At 50.3% G+C, this 18,990-nt stretch overlaps 1 protein-coding gene across 1 annotated transcript in view; it reads left to right on the top strand.

Annotated features, from left to right (window-relative positions):
• The window catches only part of IL1R2 (interleukin 1 receptor type 2), a 39,626-nt gene extending 34,506 nt beyond the window's left edge, over positions 1–5,120 (top strand). The window contains exons 7-9 of the mRNA XM_070428537.1: positions 1,351–1,486; positions 2,756–2,898; positions 4,733–5,120. Of these exons, the coding sequence (XP_070284638.1) occupies positions 1,351–1,486; positions 2,756–2,898; positions 4,733–4,881 (428 nt within the window). The 3' untranslated portion in view covers positions 4,882–5,120. The remainder of the gene's footprint in view (positions 1–1,350; positions 1,487–2,755; positions 2,899–4,732) is intronic.
• Positions 5,121–18,990: the final 13,870 nt, after the last annotated feature.

Here is an 18,990-nt window from a genome sequence, read left to right as displayed (position 1 = left end):
GGACTGTGCTTCATGAAAACCCCACCTAAGAGGATCTAAACCGAAGACGTGGGGCATTCGGGCAGCAGTTGTAGCTGGGGGTGGGGGGGTGGGGGGGGTGGTGACACCCTCCAGACCAGGACCTGCCCTAGAAACCAGTCACGCCACCGCCGGCTGCCGCTCACATCCCCTAGGGCTCCATCTGTACAACGAGGCTGACCGGTCCCTGTGGCCCCTCATGGACCGTTTCTTGTGGCCAGAATTGCTGGCCAGCTGGTGGGGTGATGGCAATGATGGGCAGGATGGTCCCTTTTGCACCCCCTTTGGCGCAGGCTGTCTGGGTCAGCCCTCACTTCCTTACTGAACAACAGTGTCCCCAGTGGGGCTCCCATGAGGTCTTACTGCTTACTTCTTCCATTTCCAGCAGGAAAAGCTGTGGGGGTCACGGTGGCTTGAGAAAGGCCAGGCTGGGGCTCGGCCTGCCTGTGTCCAAGGCCCAGCCATTCTGTGTTGGTTTCTGTACAGCATTTGTAGGCTATGCTCGTTCCTTAAACTCCGGCTTCTCCTCTCCTCTCCTCTCCTCCCCTCCCCTCCCCTCCCCTCCCCTCTCCTCTCCTCCCCTCTCCTCTCCTCTCCTCTCCTCCCTCCCTCCCTCCCTCTCAACTTCTTGTGTAGGTTGGGCTTATATTTAACATGGTTACTGGGGGCCTGGGAGAGCTGGTGGTCTCCCCCCACCCCCCCGGGGCTGAGCTGCCCGCCTTCTGGGAGGGCTGAGGGTGTCCGGAGGGCTCTGGGCGGAGGAGTCTCGGGTCCCCTGGGGAGGAGGGGGGAGAAAGGCTGCGTGGGAGCCTGAGGTGGCCTAGTGCCCACGAGGGAAAAGCAAACGGGAAGGATGTGTCCCCCCCCCTTCTCTCCTTTGGCAACTGAAAACGTGACTCGCAGCGAGCGCCGCAGGGCAGTGAGTGCACAGCCAGTGCACGGGCTGGGGGCTGTTCTGGGGGGCTGTTCCTCCTGCACTTGGAGTCCCGGGAAGTGGGAGAGGGACAGCGAGGCAGGGAAGGGCACGTGTCCACTGGATCCGGGCCAAGCCACGTGGGTGGGAGCGAAGGCGGCTCGCAGGAGCCAGTGGCCTTGGGAAGCACCTGCCTCTGGGTGTCTCGGCCGAGGCCGGGGAGGGACCGGAGACACTGGGTAACACCGGTGCTGTGCCCACGTGAAGGGACTCTTCCAGGAGCAGCTTCCTTCTAAGAAAGGAGTGGGCTGGTGTTTGCAGAGACGGGAGGGTCCCGCTCGGATCTGCGGGTGTGCGAGGAGCGAGGCTCACCCTGCGTCCGGCTGCTTCTCACGTGTCTGCGTGTCCGCTGTCCACAGGCTCGAGGCTGACCGTCCCGTGCAAGGTGTTCCTGGGAGGCGGCGCGCACTCGACCACCCTGCTGTGGTGGATGGCCAACGCCACCAGCATCGACGCCGCCTACCAGGCCGGCCGCGTGCGCGAGGGGCCGCGCCTGTGAGTGGGAGAGGGTGTGCCCCTCAGGGCCTTCGGGCGGGCGAGCTTCGTGAGCCCTCCATCAGCTTCACTCAATTTTAAAGAGACAATGCCGTGTCCAACCTCTCAACAGGGCACACATGCTATATTAAAGATAATTTTGCTAGTATGAACCTTTGGATTTTTAGAATTTTAAAAATTGGGTTTGCTCAGAATTACCATCTGTTCTTGAGAAGCAAACTTTCTACATAAGAGCTGAGTTTCAGCCAACTGCTTGTCACTGAGGTTGCATTTTCTAGCTGTTTTATCAAATGCTTGTTTCTTGATTTTTGCAATTAAAAATACTTGGAGTTAATATATTTCTATTCCCCATTCTGCAACCTGAGTGTCAGACATTTTCACGAACCCTTAAAAAATTCTGAAATTTAGCCACAGCATCTGAGAGCCCTGTGTCCCAGGGCACGCTGGCTGCCGCTGTCTAAGGGAGGCTAATATTCAAAGTGAGAAAGAGTTCTGTTCTCAGAAGCAGTCACCTCAGAAAGGGGTTTCTCCCTTTGAAAGTAGAACAATCAGATCTTGTAAATAGGAACCTTTATGTGAGGGAGGGAGACCATGCGATGTTCCAGTCATAAAGCACAGACTTTGGAAACTGTAGGGTCAGTCCCTGAAGCAGCCTGAACTTCCCATTGCCCAATTTTTGAAAGACCTATCAAAAAAGTCTTTCTGGGTGCAATTGAGCGGATAAAATAATGTGTGGTTAGCACAATTGTTTGCAAGTCCTCATTGCGAAACTAACATTCCTCCACTCTGAACTTGAGTTTCCAGAGTGAGAGCTGGCAGTGGAGATGAGAGGAGGGGACACTGTTGAAAACTGGATTTCTGGAAACTCCCTGCCCTTCAATATGCAAATGATTTGTTGGTGATACAGTGAAGTTTCCCAAAATGAGACATGTCTAGCTCCACTCCTAGCTCCTTGTTCATCGAGGGCAGTAAAAGATGAAATTCCCATTATTCAAAATAAGCTGGCTCCCGTGACTTCTCCTTGTAACAAGTGTCCTGTCACAGTGACCAGCATCGCCACATCGTCAGTGTCACTCTTACCTTCAGAAGCCACTTAGAAATCCTCCCAAATTAGTAACAAATACTAGTAGAATGGCCAGTGCTCCTAACTGTCTTAACCTTGAAATCAATGCAGGCACCGTGAGCCCTTCTTGTTGGGCATGTTTGGGTGTCTGTGTGTAAGGCCAGGCTGACCTGACCGCCCATCTGAGCAAACGCTTTCTCACACAGGGAATACTCAGAAAACGACGCGAACTACATTGAAGTGCCCCTGATTTTTGATCCAGTCATCAGAGAGGATCTGACCACGGATTTTAAATGTGTTGTTCACAACACACTGAGTTTTCAGATGCTGCATACCACAGTCAAAGAAGGTACGTATTCCGGGGGCCCGGACGGGAAGCGTGTGGAATGTTCTCTGGGTGCTGGGCAAGGCTGCCAGTTCTCCAGAATCACTTAGCAAGTCCCTTGGGCTTCCTGTTAGTTGAGCAAATCTCTAATATTGGAACAAGCATAGAAAGTTTCCAGGAATCAGAACAAATCTCTAATATTTTACAATTTTTTCTGTAGGGTGGAGGCTGGCTTTAGGAGATTATAGTCAAATAAAAATGTAAATAGCAAGCAGATTTTTGGAAAAGAGATAAAATGGTTCTGTGATAAACCCTAGGAAACCTGTGTCCTCTTGTGGATCTGCGTGGCTCAGCAGGACCAGCTGTCCCTTGTGACCCCTTGGAAAGGGGGTACGTTCTTTACCCCCAAGCTGAGAAACCTTACCCCCAAGAGCCAGGACTGGTAGATCCCAGGGCTCGAGGCAGCTTTAGGGTTAAAGTCATCAGTGAATAGGAAATAGAGTGAAAGGCAAATCAACCCAGTGCCCACATAAGGACATTTTAAAAGAAGAGAGAAAACCCCGCCTTCTTAGTTTAGCTGAGCAGGAAGGAGACCGCCCGGCGGTCTGTCGGCAGCCCCGGAAGATGACGAGGGACCAGCCAGAGTTGGCCCCAGAGGCCATCATCACACCTCTGGGCATGTGCAGGGACACAGCCGCTCCAGGCCCCGCCCGGGGCAGTGCAGACAGACTGTTCTGGGAAAGCTGAGGGCTGGGCCAGGTCTCAGGGCCCAGAAGCCATCTCCACACAACCTTTTCCAAAAGGAAAGCCACCAGCCTTGCTCACGGAGCTGCTCGGTGACATACAGGTCCCTGGGCTCCCCCAGGAACCCCGGGGAGGGCTGAGGGGGGGCACCTGCGCAGCCTCTTCATACTGAAGCGTATGCAAAAGCTGAAGTCCAGCTCGTTTCCACAGGGGCTGGGGGCTGTTTAGACCTGGAAATGGAGGTCCCACGGAGAGCGGAGCCCACTGCTAGGGCTCAGATTCGTGACCCAAAGGAACTGTGGTTGTCCAGCCTGATGGTGGGAACCTCTAACCATTCTGTAATGAGAGCCGTGTCCTCTTGCTGAGCTGGCCATGACTGACCGCAGGGACACACAGGTGCCTTCGAATGGCCGCTCAGCAGATGGAAGCATCACTCACTTAAAGCCTTGTTGGGTTTTAGGGCGTAAGAATCACCTGGAGAAAATAGTCTGAAATTGTGTTGGCTGCTGGATGCCCAGACAGACTATGATAGACAGTATGATAGACACACATGGAATTCTGGCCTCTTTGTCAATGTGTCTGACAGCACTCATGTTCTTGTGTTTCCTCGTTAACTTTTCTTCTCAGTCTCTTCCTATGTTTTCATAACACACAGAAGCCAAGGAGTAGGACATAAAGCAGCTGCATCCAAGCAACGATCTCCACACCTAAACTTCTCTTTTCACAGTTTGTTTTCTTTCCTTTGCGACTGTATTGAATCCTCATGACATCCATGCTCATTGGGAAAGGGCAGAGCTAACCCGGCCTCGTCACGGTTGCGAGCTGAGGCCTACCCACGCGACAGCTCGCTGCGCACCGCCCAGTGGGGAGGCCGAGGCAGACCCTCGCTCTGCCGCTTCTCTCGGATGAAGTGCTGCTCCCCTTTGCTGGTTTCCATGACGCCACAGAGGTCACCCTCCAATGCCCCTGGTCCTGGTGCCCGGGACACACATTCTGAAACTCGGTGCACATTTATGGGCAGACCCACCTCCGTGGCTCTCTGCCCCCAAACCCGCACGCACTGTCCCACCTGGTGAGAGAACGTTTGACCCTGACCTGACCTTTCTTCCCGCAGCCGCCACGTTCTCCTGGGGGATTGCGCTGGCCCCCCTCTCGCTGGTCTTCTTGGTTTTGGGGGGAATATGGATGCGCAGACGGCACAGACACAGAACTGGAAAAGCATACGGCCTGACGACATTGAAGACTGGTCATCAAGATGTTTAATCCTATTCAAGCAAAATAAAGGAAGTAAAATGACTCACATACAAATGAAAGTCTGACTGACGCCAGCGGCTCTGTCTGTGTGCAGGACCTTGCCCTTTTCCGTCTGTGTGCTCCCAGTGGCTGTAGAAAAGGACCGAGCGTTCATGTAAAGTTTATTACATTAAACTGAATGGCAGGAGCAGTGTGGGTCAGGTGAGTCCTCTGTCACGCGTGACCCATTTAAAAGAGTGAGGTACCCTTAGACCTGAAAAGCATTAAAAATGTCAAAATGAGTTTGAAATTCATTTAGTCATCATTTAACAAAAATATATTAAAAGTCTCTTTGGCTCTGCTCTCTGGGAGATGTCACATATACAAAGATGGTTAAGCGGAGTTTGCTTCTTTGAGGAGATGGAATTTCATTTCGAGACTGGGAAGGATAGCTTAGACATGCTAAAACACAAATTGGTGATTTTTTTCAAAAGGATGATCCAAAAAAGAGCAATTAAAATAGAGTAGACTATCAGAAAAATACACGTTAAAACACATTAGTGAACTGAGAAGTAGACCCAACCTTAAACTGAGTTCTAAAAATAAAGAGAAAGGAAGGGATATTGAGGTAAGTGCATACATTGTAGAAAAAATAATCAGAGCCTCTTATATCATATGCCAAAATATTTCCAATTAGGTTACCTTTTTTTAAAAAAAATCCTCACACAAGAAAAGGTTCCTATTGGTGTGTGTGTGTGTGTGTGTGTGTGTGAGAGAGAGAGAGAGAGGGAGAGAGAGAGGGTGAGAGAGGCATCGATGTGTGAGAGAGAAACATTGATGGGTTGCCTCCCGTATGTGCCCTGATCAGGGATTGAACCTGCAACTTTTTGGTGTACAGGATGGCACTCCAACCAACTGAGCCACCGGTCCCGGGCCATTGAGATTATTTTTAAAAATCAAATTGCAGGAAAATTAGCATGACTCACGCCTTCACCCGTTCAAGTCTGTTCTGAGGTGACCTTCCCAGGGGCCCTTCTAAATGGCACCTCTTTACACTCCCTTCCCCCTCACTGTGCTTTATGTCATAGCTCTTATCCTCACCAGACCTTTTATTATGTGCTTGCTTGCTTAATTTCTGTCTGCTCTCCCCATTGGAATGAGGGCTCCATGAGGGCAGAGGTGGTGCTTGGGCCATGGCTGTGTCCCCAGCACCTGGAGTCATGCCTGCCACATGCTGTAGGACAATGAAAACAGGACACATCCTCTTGGGCTCACTCCCAGTAACAGAATCTCCAGAGTGAAGGCTGACAGGCTTGATGTTGCTACAATTTCTGTTGATGAAATAATAAAAACAAAAGGCAAAGAAAATTGTCAGCCAAATTCAAGGAATTAAACTATAGCATATAGAGTTATTCACACTTTAAAGAAAAGCATCATAATCCTAATAACAAAAGAACAGGAGTAAGAAACATGCAGGAGAAACACATGACAGAGCCATGGAAAATGACCTGTTTCACAGTAACCAGATCGTGGATGAAAGCAGCCCTGGGTGCGCAGCACTCACGCACTGCCGAGCGGGCAGAGGTGCACCAGGCCACTTCGGAGCGGTCACTCTCACACCCGGTGATCACTTCTCATTAGGTCCTGGGGAGTGAAAAGGCGATCTGTGCCACGCCATGGGGTGCTGGGCCCAGCTTGCACCTCTTGCAAGAGCCAGTGTGGCTGGCATTTCTCCCAAATCTGTTCAGGGGTAGGATGTTGGAGGCTTAAAACCTGCCAAGGTGGGAGTACTCTCACCATAGAAACTGGCCAATGCACAGGTCAGCTCTCCCTCATGTAAGGAGGGAGGAGAGGATAGAAGGGGTGGAGAGGCCTTTGGCATCGAACTAGGAGTTAAAACTGGGCAGGAGGGGGAAACACCTCCAGAAGGAACCATAGGTGAGGACATTCAGGCAGTAGGTCTGGTGCTTCTGCCCTTCCTGGATCTGCTGGCTCAGGTCGGGGCCTCATGGCTTTACCCCTCTCCCTTCCTGGACTCCTCCTCCAGTGCTCTTCGGAGTTCCCCAACTTCAGATTTTGTCAGCTTCAGCGACGACCCAGAAAACAAGCTGATGCAGCCTGACGAGAACAGCCAGTGGCTTTCTAGATGCCTGACTGCACCCCTAGCATCTCCTGCTGCCAGGCTCGCAAGGGCAGGTCATACTGCTGGACGGCGTGGAGACACTGGGGAATCTGGACACTGGATTTGTGATCATATCAGGGGACACATGAGATGTTGGGGGGCTACATTTGGAAAGCAGAGTTCTCTTTCTAAGAGGCACACGGAAATATTTATGGCTGATCGCTGAGATTCATTTCAGAATCATCCAGTGCTGGCGGGAGTGTCGATGAAGTAAGTTGGCCAGGTGTCAACACTGATGATGAGTGCAGGGCTCCCTGGGCCATTCTCTTTATTTTTGAACATGTTTAAAATGTTCCATAATACACAGGGGAAAGCGAACATAGAAAGAAACCAAATACCCACCAGACAAGAGAAGGGGTATGTGAACCGAGGTGGAATAGCACAGTGGAGTCTGGTCCAGTGGTGAGAATGAACAGACTAAGCCACATGCAATACCAGGTGGGATCTTAGTGGTATATTCCTACATAGACAGGAAGTCCCAGAACATTTATTTACAGCATGACCTTCTTTTATATCAAGTGACAAACAACTGACTCTAAACTCTCTCACTCCCTCTATGCATGTACACATGTTTAACATACACACATGTATAACACATATACAGGCACATGCATACATGCACATCTATACACACACGTGTACATGTACAACATCAACACACATGTACAGGTACAACACCCATACATGTGCAGGTTCAACACATACACATAGTACACGAGTGCAGGTACAACATCTACACACGTGTGCAGGTACAACATATATACTAGTACGTACAAGCATTTACATGTATAACATATACACATACACAGATTTACATGTACTATATACATACACGTGGCTACATATGTCTATCGAAGAGCACAAATGATAAAACTACACTTAACTCTATACAGATGCGTGTGTGTATATTTAAAGATCACATGTATGACGAAGTGTTTAAACTGTCTATGTGTCAACAAAGCAGGAGAGTGAGAAACACAGGCTCAGGCAGTGAGCGCAGCCAGTGGCAGGCGGGGCAGGGTGGGGTGGGTTAAGAAGATCTAGATCTCAGGTTGGCTGTGGCTTACTGTTGCTGATCACCAAACAGATTAAGAAACAGGCCACGCAAGCACCAATGAAGAGTGCATGTCTCGAACCAAGAATTCTGACGAATCCAATTCTGCACACCTGAGTCCTCGTCAAACACACAAACAGAGACAGGTGGCTCCTCCGGCCGCGCCACGCCCAGCTCGGTGTGGGTGCCATTGGGCCAGCTCTCTAAGGGAGAGTTCACACAGGGCGCAAACTGGGGGTGCGGGCAGTAAGTGGCAGCCTCGCTGCAGCACTGCCGGCAGGAAACCGAGCAATCAGACAGCACCTCCCCGCCACGTGCCGAGGCGCAGTGCCGCGGGACCAGGCGCCCACGGGAACTCATGCCTAACAAATGGCCTTGATGTCTCCGGTGTTTCAGAGGCTACGGGAATATACGGGATTTCAAAGGGGGTACACGGACTGCGAGCCCGCAGGGAGGCGCATTCCCGCTCCTGATGGGCCCCACATCCAGCACGCTGCCCGGCTGCCTGCCTGGTGGGGACTTAGAAGTGTCGGCTGAGCGGAGAGATAAGTTGTGTTCCCAGACGTGCTGGCATCTGGGCATCAGTGGGCTCTTCTTCTGTGTCCTGCTCCTGCCCCAGCTGCCACACGCGTGCTGGTTAGTTCCACGGCTCCTGCGTTGCTCTCAGACACTGGCGGGCTCGGGTTTTTGTCGTTGTTTTCTGTGCTTGTCATCTCACCCATGCCGTCTCTTCAGGGCTCTTTGTTGCTGTCACTGGCCACCAAATGAGCACTGTCCCCCACAGAGGGCACTGTCCTGGGGTGTCCAGAGGACAAGCAGTCCAGCTGCCACCCTGGGCTACAGCCTGGGTCACCCTTGGAGCTAGGAGCCTCCCTGTACACGCACATCTCCTCCTCCGTGGCCCACAGGTCAGGCAGACACACACGGGTGCAGCCCGGTCGGCAGGAACCACCTCCCCATGTTCCTCATGCGAAGCAAAGTGAAGTGAACACAGCCTCCTGCACAGGAGCCCCGAGGGCGGCTGCTCCTCCAGGAACAGCCTGGCGACAGTCCCGGCCTCGGAGGCCAGGCCGAGGCCTCCGGGTCAGGAGCTGCTCAGTCAGCGGGGCCAGCGGGGAGGAAGCCTTCGATGTGGGAGGGAAAAGCGAGAGTGAAGAGGAGGAAACCAACATTTAAGCATCTACAATGGGAAAATTTGATATTTTACTCAAATTAATCCTCAAAAAAATGCATCAGGTGAATACTGTAACCCACATTCCTGAGATGAGGAAACAGGCTCGCTTAGTGGGAATGTCACGTCATGGGGAGTGTGGCTTCGATGTGCACAGCAGGCCCTCCAGTGCCAGCCCCAGAACCCCGCTGGAGAGCAGCTGGTCCTGCTGGGAGGAGGCCTGGAAGGGGGAGGGGAGGAAGCAGAGCAATGGCTGCTGAGGCCCGGCTCCCGGGGGGGTCTGGAATCTGTGAGGGCACAAGAGGGGCTCTAATAGGGCCTCTGCAGGGGACTAAGCACGGAAAAGGGGACCCAGGTGTCCCTCTCCCTGCAGGATTCCCCACGTTTGTTCTCTTGGCCTGCGGGGCTCCAGGCAGCAGCGGAGAGATGGAGGGGGCAGCCCTGCCCGCCCCCCCACACGTGCACACACATGTGCGCACATGCACATGCGCACACACATGCATGTCTGGCGGGGGGCAGTGTGGATTAGCCCCCAGAGGACCCAGTGTGGGAATTAAATGAGATGCAAAGCCATGCTATCCTCAAGGTGAAAATTCACCCTATTTCCTGTCCCACGTGACTGAAGATGTAGATTTTATTATTACTCAGGTTCGTGAGGCCAACAGGTCAGGAGGTGACTGTCACTGAAGAGATGGTTTGTCACTCACAGTTCCCAGGAGAAGCTGCCGCCTGGGGAAGCCCCGGTGGCTGGGAGGCAGTGTGTGTGTATGTGGGGGCGGGGGGTGAGGGGGAGGAGGAGCAGGGCGGGGGAGCGTGACCTTGATTGTGGTTTCCAGGCAGGAAGGGACAGGTGGGGAAGAGGCTCAGGTGGGCGAGTGTGGATGATGGATGATTTCACAGGCTGGGGCACAGGGGCAGGTGGAGGGCGGTGGGGAGTGTGGGAGCCCAGGTGGAGGTGGCTGAGGGTGGGCTCGGATGGGGGCTTTGTCTTTGAGAAGCTTGTTCTAGGCCAGGGGTGGGCAAACTTTTTGACTCGAGGGCCACAATGGGTTCTTAAACTGGACCGGAGGGCCGGAACAAAAGCATGGATGGAGTGTTTGTGTGAACTAATATAAATTCAAAGTAAACATCATTACATAAAAGGGTACGGTCTTTTTTTTTTTTTTTAGTTTTATTCATTTCAAATGGGCCGGATCCGGCCAGCCGGCCGTAGTTTGCCCATGGCTGATCTAGGCACTGGTCCTCCAGAGTCAGCAAGGCCCGGTGCCAAAATGCCAGGAACACCTGGCGAACGCAGTCATGCCCAGCCTGTCTGACACAGCTCATCCTCGTTCTGCAAGGGAAGTAAACGGCCCAAAATAAGGCCAGCAGAGGAGGGATGTGCCTAACCTGACTTTTCCAGGAGAATCTCAAATGCCCTTCATCAAGCACTACCCTGTGGCCAAGCAGCCACCACACAGCTGCCTGTCTGTCCGTCCGTCCTTCCGTCCACAGTGAGGTCAGCGCTGCATGTCAATGCGAAAGCAGTTACCTCGCGCCCCGAGCCCTGCAATATCCAAAACATGTGAAAGAACACTGTAGTCCACAGTGGTTTAAACTCCTTAGAAACATTGTTTCTAAGGAAACATTCAAGTTTAAAGATTAAATTTTCTGTCCTTGTAAGTTCAAATATTAAAAAAACACACCTCAAAATGTTAAAGTTAAGTCTGAGTTTTCTCCTCCACAATTTCTTCCTGCTCAGTCCCGGAGAGAGGCTTTCTGTCAGGAGAGGGGCTGTGTCTGCCCCTCACATGCCCCTTTGAAAAGTCCCAGGTGTTGAGACTGGTTCTCACAGTGCTGCTCCGAACTGGGCCATACGCCATTCCCTGGCTCTGGAGCGATTGGCCAGGCCAGTGTTGCCCCGAAAACCTGCACAAAGGTCGGCAGTGCCACAGTGGAGCCTCAGGGGCGGAAGGGAGGTGGGGCCACAGAGGCTGCTGGGGCTCAGAGTGCAGACCCAGCCCTGCAGCACCAGCACCCCCGGGGCGCCCTGGGTGAGGGTTCAGGAGCATCTGAATAGAAGGAAATGCCAGGAGAGGGAAACAAGTACCTTTTAAAAATGAGCGCTTTCTGGTTATTTGTAGCAGTTGTCCTGCAACTTCTGTAACTGTCCAATTCTTCATCAAGAATTTATTCCTGGGATAGAGAACAGGTGGGTAGGGGGCTCTGGCCAAAGTCTGAGTATCACTGGGCTGTCTCCACGGAGTCCAAACCCAGAAAGCAGGACAGGCCTCTGCCCAAGCCTTCGCTTCTGGTGTGATGTGGGCTCACTCTGGCTGCCAAGGATATTTGTACAAAAGCCAAATTGTCCAGCAGCTGTTCAAAGCCATTCAAAAAGAGGAGGTCCTTACACCCTGGGACATAGTAAGTGATCAATAAGTGAATGAATGAATGACTTATGCACTAAAAAGATGGGATTGGCTTTCCTGCAACTGACTTTCTGCATGCTTTTCTTCCTCTCCAAACCCTACTTATACTTTAGGGTTCTATTCAAATGCCTCTTCTGTAACCAGCATGTGGGCTCAGCTGCCTGCCACGATGAAAGCCAAACTCAAGAGACAGGGGTGGTGCAATAGGAAAGAGGTTTATTCAGGTGCTGTGACCTGGGAGGATGGCAGACTCCTATCTCAAAGATCATCTCATCTTTCTGCTCAAGTGTGGTTTTTATGGGGATAGGGAGGGAAAGGTTTTTTTTATACCCAATTATCTTGCTAGTGTTCAGTGTATAGAGGCTCTGTGCATTCGTCTTTCTAGCTTTTGGTGTGCTTGGTATAAAAACCTCCCCCTGCACCATCTTGGCCAATGGGTGAAACTCCCTGGTGCTCCTTGACTGTCTACAGAATTGGGGCAGGGGGTAATGTAGGACCTGCCATCAGGAAGCCTGGAGATGCCACAGCCCTCAGCCCACCTCCTGATGGTGCTGCACATCCCAGGGAGCTGGTGGGAGTCCATGGGAGCACCCCTAGATGCCAACACACCCTTAGCCTCTGTGCAGTCCCTGCATGATCCACCTCTCTGAAGTGGCCAGTCAGGCCTGAGCTCCGACTGATGGCTGCCTACAGTAAGAAACTCCCCCTTTAAAACTCTGGACCCTTGTAATCTTACAATGGTTAATGGTGGAAGGTCTCATCTCCTGTAGTTTCTTCCTGCTGTCAAGGGGCATAGTCTTACCTATCCCCAGGTCCAGAGATTCTTGCTATCTACTAAAGGAAGCAGGGGTGAAGAATGGAGGGAAGCCTTTACGTGAGGGAGAAGGCTTGTTGTCTTCTGAAGGTGGCATATGCGGTGTCTAGAAGATGGCACTGCCGAACAAGCAAAGCTGGTAGACGGCTTCATATTTTCAGAGACAGTGTTGCTGATGGGCTTCCACAGTGAGACCTATTGTGTAGACAAGCAATCAAGTAAAGCACGCGTCAAGTCTGGACTGAAAACCACTTGCTATCCTGAGTACTGTGGTCAACAAATTCTAAAGGTTGGGCGACTCAGGATGAATATCCGAACAATGTCATTTATGATCCTGTACAAATCACTAGTCATCAGAGTGAGGCTTTTTGACTGGCAAATGGGGGTGTTGTAGGGAGACTGGCATGGCCAAATTAATTCCCATTTTAAGGATTTCTGCATTACTGTTTGAATTCCCTGTAAGGCTTTCTTTTTAAGCAGGTATTGTTTCTTCCATGGGATTTGTGCCCCCCCCCCCCTTTAGGTTAATTTTTACAAGTTGGATGTTAACCACCCTATCTGGGGTTCTGTCAGCCCAAATGGCTCAACTCACCTGCTCGTAGATCTCAGGTGGGAAGCGTTCACCTCTGGGTCTTTCTGGCAAGTCAGGAGCACCTGGAGCTGGATGTCATGTTCCAGTGGGACATGAGATAAAGGGGGAAAGTTATTTATGCTACAATTTACAAAGTAAATCTTGAACCAACACAGAATGGGGCAGTCTAGCATGTAAAGAAAGTGTAAGTTTTTGATCCCAAAGCTGGCATTCTAGAGGTTGAAGGAATGCCTGTTTTTGTAATTGTTTGGTCATTCCAGTAACTGACAGTACAGCTGACCTTTTCTTGATTAGTTTTGTATTCAGCACTGAGTATGTAGCTGCTGTATCTACAAGGAAGGGAACTAGATCGTTCCCCACAGTCACTTATACCGGGACTCCTATGGGGAAATAGTAATAGGTTGGGAGGTGAAGAGGGAGGCCCTGGGCCTTCTTGTTCTCCAACAGATTCATCGTTTATTTCTAACATTTCTCGGCAACAGCTTCTACTCCTTTTCATTTTCTTTTTGAGTTCTGGGCAGTCCTTTCTTCAATGGCCTTCCTCTTTGCAAACAGGTACATTGATTGGTGCTTCATGGGTCTTCCCCTTTTCCTTCGGGGTTCCACTTCTCCTGGTCTCCGTGCAACTAGGAAAATAGTCATCTGGGACCAGCCTAGGCCTTCTGGGACTTGCCAAGACCCATGCTGTCCCATCCGAGTCACCAAAAACTGCTGCAAGGAAAGCCAAACGAGTGAGACAGGTGCTGGTGCAACAGGAGAGGAGTTCATCATGTGCCCTGGCTTGGGAGAGCTACAGACTCCATCTCAGCGACCGTCCCCTCTTCCTGCTCAAGCCTGAAGCCTCACAGAGGTAGGAAGGAGAGGGCTTTTCCCATCCACTTGTCTTTCTAGCTTCTGGTGCACGTGGGCCCTGTTCATTCCTCTTTCTAGCTTTTGGCCCACTCAGTGTGAGAACCTCCACTGCACCGTCTTGGCCAACAGGGGAGACTCCCTGGTGCTCCATGACTGCCTACTGTAGTGGTGGGGAGAGCTGCAGCACCCGCCATCAGAAAGCCTAGGGATGCCGCAGCCCTCAGCCAGCCTCTCAATGTTGGACCTGGCACGCACACGTCCTGGGGAGCCAGTGGAGTCGGGGGTGAGGGGGAGTCCCTGGGTCCCAGTGTGCCTGCATCCTCTGGGGAGGCCCACATGCTCCACCCCTCCAGAGCGGCCAGGCAGGCTGGGCTCCAGCTGCTTGCTGCCTATGTAACACCTCCACTACAGAGTCTTTTCAAAATACTGGAAAAATCTCTCCCAGGCCTAATTAATTTCCACTTGGGCCTTCATTATAGCACTTAGTGCTGTTAACTTCCTATGTCACTAGTCACATTTTTCTCCCTTATGAGGCTGTAATTTGAGAGCAATTTCGGGGTCTGATATTGTCTTTATCTCTTCAAAGCATCCTGCAAAGTACCATAGAAGAAAAAGCATGTGGTACACATGTGCAGAGGCTCTGAGGAAGAAAACTCATACCTGAGTGGGCCCTGATATGCCACAGATAGGGGCTGTGTCCAACAAAGACCAACGGAACCGGTCAGAGGCCTGAACATGCCACAGAGTCAACCACGAGAGGGGGCCAAAGTGGGTGCTTGGTATTCATGGGAGGGGGGTTCTGAGAACAAACAAGGAGGTTTTTCTCTGTGCTGTTCTAGGATCATTTCCTCCCACACTCAGAGATCAGTGTCCTCTTTCTCAAAGGCTGAATGCTGCCTGGCTCTGCCAGCTTCATCTTTAGCCTGGAGTTCTTTTATCTCATGGTGACACTCCCCTCGCCCGCCCCCCCCCCCCCCCTCACCCCGCCTTTTAGCTTGAGATTTAACATCTCTTTCAACAAAGTGGGGACACTACTGAAAGCTTGGTGTGAGCAGAGAATAACTTTACAAATTAATGGCATGGTTCTGAATGTTTTCAGTTCTGCAGACTTAGAATTTCCTGTTTAAATGTCTAAGAGAATATCACTGTTGGACACTGGGAACTTCCTGGCTCCTGACTAATAGAAGCCTGTAATTAATTTATTTCAGAAGCTAAGAAAAATGTTTTTAGAATAAAGTCATTTGGGAATTCTGTCCAGCGTTGACTATATTTTTCTTGGTAAACATTCAAATCTCCTATGTCTTTTTGAGTCAGCTTTACTCAGCAGTGTCTCTCCTGAGGAAATTCAGGAGACTTGTCTTCAAAGTCAAAAGCTGATTTCAGGAACCTCCTGGAGAAAAAGGATCCTGATGAGATAGATATCACATGGGTGGTGCTTTGTTTCAGCACATTTTTCTTTAAATAAAAACTTTCAGTAACACCTTTGAAATTATAATTTTTCAGGGAAGAAAATACATGAAGTGGTTGTTCTCAATCTTTCTTTCTCTGTTCCCCTATCCCCTAAATATATAGCATCTGGTGATAAGAGTGGGGGTGAGGAGGGGAATTGGGGGACCATGAGCCTCCTGACTTCCCCATGCTCACTGACAACGCTGACTCTAATATTTCTTTAATTAAAAATGTTCTCCAGTAGCCCAAAGCAGATTCTCTCTTTCCTCTCAGATGCATGATGCTGTGCTTGGTGAGGGCTTGGGGGAGACACACCAACAGGTAATACAGCATTTCTTTGCTTCCCAGGAGCTTGTGGAACAAAGGTGGGCATAGGTTGTACATGCTTCTCCGGCCATACCAGCTTGCGGGTGCCACTGATGCATGGACCACAAGAATGGCAACTGAAAGTCGTTAGCTCCAGATCTACAGTATGCACTTGGCTGCCAGAGCCAGGAAAGCAAATGCAGAGTGGTCTAAACAAAAAATTTCCCCTCACATTGCCAGAAATATACTTCATAATGCAAAGGTCAGTGTCTCTTGAATTTTTGGTCACAAGATGACTGTTGGAGTGCCAGACAGACCTACATTCACGGCAGGGAGAAGGGGAAGAGGAACCTCAGGCCTGTCTCTGCTTTATCTGGAAACCCTTCCCAGAGCTCCGACAAGTTTCTTCTATGTCTCCTTGGTAAAACCATCACATAGGCTTACCCTGGACCCAGGGGAGTCTGGGTCTAAATATGGTGCTAAATCCCTCTGTACATACCTGCAGAAAGCGTATGGTCTCACTGGGATGACAGTAGGGTCCATGGCAGATTAAAGGAGCTTTCACATTCTTTGCTAAGTCTCCCATCAGGAAGTGGCTTTCTTGGCCAATGGAATAAGCAGACATGACTTTCTGGACACCCAAGATTTGCTCTAGGAATCCCTGCAGCTTGCAGCGGGGTGGCTGGAATGGAACACTCGCTCTTAGAGTTCAGAACTACCATAGAAGGTGCCCAACTGCTCTGAAGCTGCCATGATGAAGAGGCCCAGGTAAGCATGCCAGCTGTCCTTGCTAACGTGTCAACATACTGGAGACCCACCAGACCAGGCCATCTTCCTGCCAAGTGCCAGCAGGTAAGCTCTGCTGATACCATATGGTACAGCTGAGTCACCCAGCTGCCCATATTCCTGACCTTCAAAATTGTGAGATAAAGTAACACAATTGTTATTTTAAGTTTCTAAGTTTTGGAGTAATTTCTTACTTAGCAGTAGACAACTAGAACACAATCGCCACTTTCTATGTCCTGTAGTCGCTGCAGTCTTCCCTTCGTAGAAGGACATGTTCCATCTTTAAATTTAGCCCAAAATGTTAGGTTCAAATTCAGTTGTTTGGACTAAGTTCTACTATATGTACATTTAGAAATCACTGGGAAGTTTGGATATCTCTTTCTTCCTCTCTGTGATCCATGTCTGGAATTTTGGATCAAGCATCTGAAGAACTTGACCACAGGAGGTGAAAGTGCACTCCAGTGTCAGCATTGAATTTTAAGTGGTGGACATGATCTTAAGTCAATCTGTAGCCATAAGCATAGTAAGCAGTAGTAACTATACATATTGTGAGGGGGTTTCCATAGAGGTTGGTAAGTAAAGCAAAGATTGTGGATTTGTTTTCTGAGAGAAAGTGGAACAAAAACTGTGGAATCTCCTCAGACTCTACTGGGCACTCAGAAGGCAAAGAGATGGCTTTCGGAGTTTGTGTCCAGGCTAGAGGGGCATTACAGCAGGAGGCACTGGTGTCCTACCCCACATAGGTTCAGGAGCCACAGCTCGGAGGAAGGCCACCAGCCTGCAGGAGCCCTGGTCATAGCTCCTGGCACCTCAGTCATACTTGTATTGTTGGAAAAAAGACACCTACTTTACCAACTGTGCAACGGATTTAGTGAGGCATCTCCCCTTCGGGGGGCAAGGACATGCTATGATTTCATTCACTTTCTCAATAACCACAGCCATTGGGTGGGAGCCCTCTAATGACTCTTTAGTCCATTTTCATGACTGTTTAATAACAATGGGTTATTGGAACAGTCATGATTTTTAAGATTTAGTCTTGTCTATTTAAAAATTTTAATCTCACAATTATCCACTGTGTTGATTGTGTGTATGTGTTGTGTGCTTGTGTTTATGACAGGTCTGTCATTTCACACCCTTTTATTTCCTCTGAACTCTCATGTCTGGGTTGGCTGGGGCTGGCCGCAGGGGCAGGGGAAGCTCCGTGGCTAGTTAGCTGCCTTTGGCCAGGCTGCTGTCCTCTCGACCTTCTACTGAGCTGGCCTGGGGTCCTGTGGGTGCTTTCCATCAAGTGCTGGCTCTCTGGTGGTGGGAGCGGGCACGGTTGGTTTCTCAAGGGCCCTGGGAATCGTCTTCTCATCTTACACACTTGCCTGGTTTTATGATGATCTTAACATTCCCAGAGTCTTGATATTTTCTGGTTGAAGTTCTCAAATGTAGGCTCACTTCTCAGATCACGGCTTCCATTAAGAGGCAAGTGAGGCTTGTCCTGAGCCCTTAGTAAGTTTCAGTCGTTTTGAAAAGCCCTTTCAGGAGCGTTAGTGAATCAAACCCTCTCATCTCTGGAGGAAGCAGAGGCCGAGAAGGGGAAGACCACCAGGCCACCCCCAGTCAGTGGCTTTGGTGGGGTTTTCACCCCCTTTCCTGTCTTCTAGTTTATATCCCACACCATGCACACATCTCCACAATCAATCGCTTTTGCTTCTGAGAACTTGCTTGAGCCCCATCTTGTCTTTTAAAGATATGATAGCACAAGTTCACTGTCTCTTTCCAATGCGCTGCAACTCAGTTTTGTGTAAACACAGGATGACCGTTTGTTTATGAAGCGATGGCTTTGCTGCCCTTTCACTAGCGGGACAGGGGAGAATGTTGCCAAGAAATGGCTGCAGTAAATGGCCACCTGTCTCCGCAGGTTGCAGTGGGCAGGTTGGGTGTCTGCATCTTATAGACATAGTATAGCTAACTTCTCAGGAAGTCATTTTAAGGCAAAGTATAATCACAAAATACTCCCAGAGTGCACAGCTATAATTTCCCTCCCACTGCCTATTGCTTTGCCAGACCTTGAAGTTCACCAGCTGGACATGTTATCTGGGAAAATTGAGAGCTATCGCAAAGTTAGCAATTTCCCTACACACTCACTCTACAATTACTCATTTATCTTGAAAGTTGGCTTTGCTTCCCTGGTTTCCTGTCTGGACGTCCTAGATGCCTGGATTCTGAAGCCATCTGGTTAGGTCTGGGGCAGGTCTGAGGTAGGACAGCATCCAGGAGAGATGACGCCTTCCAGAGGAGGTCATTGTCAAAACCTGGGACTTCTGCAAGTCAAGAATGGGCTCATGCCCATGTAACCATAAGGCAATTTAAATTAGATTTACTCAGCTTAGTAGAACATACTCAAGGGTGCCGCCACTTGATGTTCCAGAGCAGTGGTCGCCAACCGGTGGTCCGTGAGGTTCGAAAGGTTGGCGATCGCTGTTCCAGAAGGACAAAGACAATGTATGGAAGTCAATCATGAAGAGGTGGCACAT

Source organism: Myotis yumanensis, unplaced genomic scaffold (genome assembly GCF_028538775.1).
Source record: "Myotis yumanensis isolate MYYU_CA2020_CCGP unplaced genomic scaffold, mMyoYum1.0.hap1 SCAF_11, whole genome shotgun sequence".
NCBI classification, from domain to species: Eukaryota; Metazoa; Chordata; class Mammalia; order Chiroptera; family Vespertilionidae; genus Myotis; species Myotis yumanensis.
The sequence above is the reverse complement of the archived record's forward strand: the minus strand, read 5'-3'. Positions and strand labels throughout refer to the sequence as shown.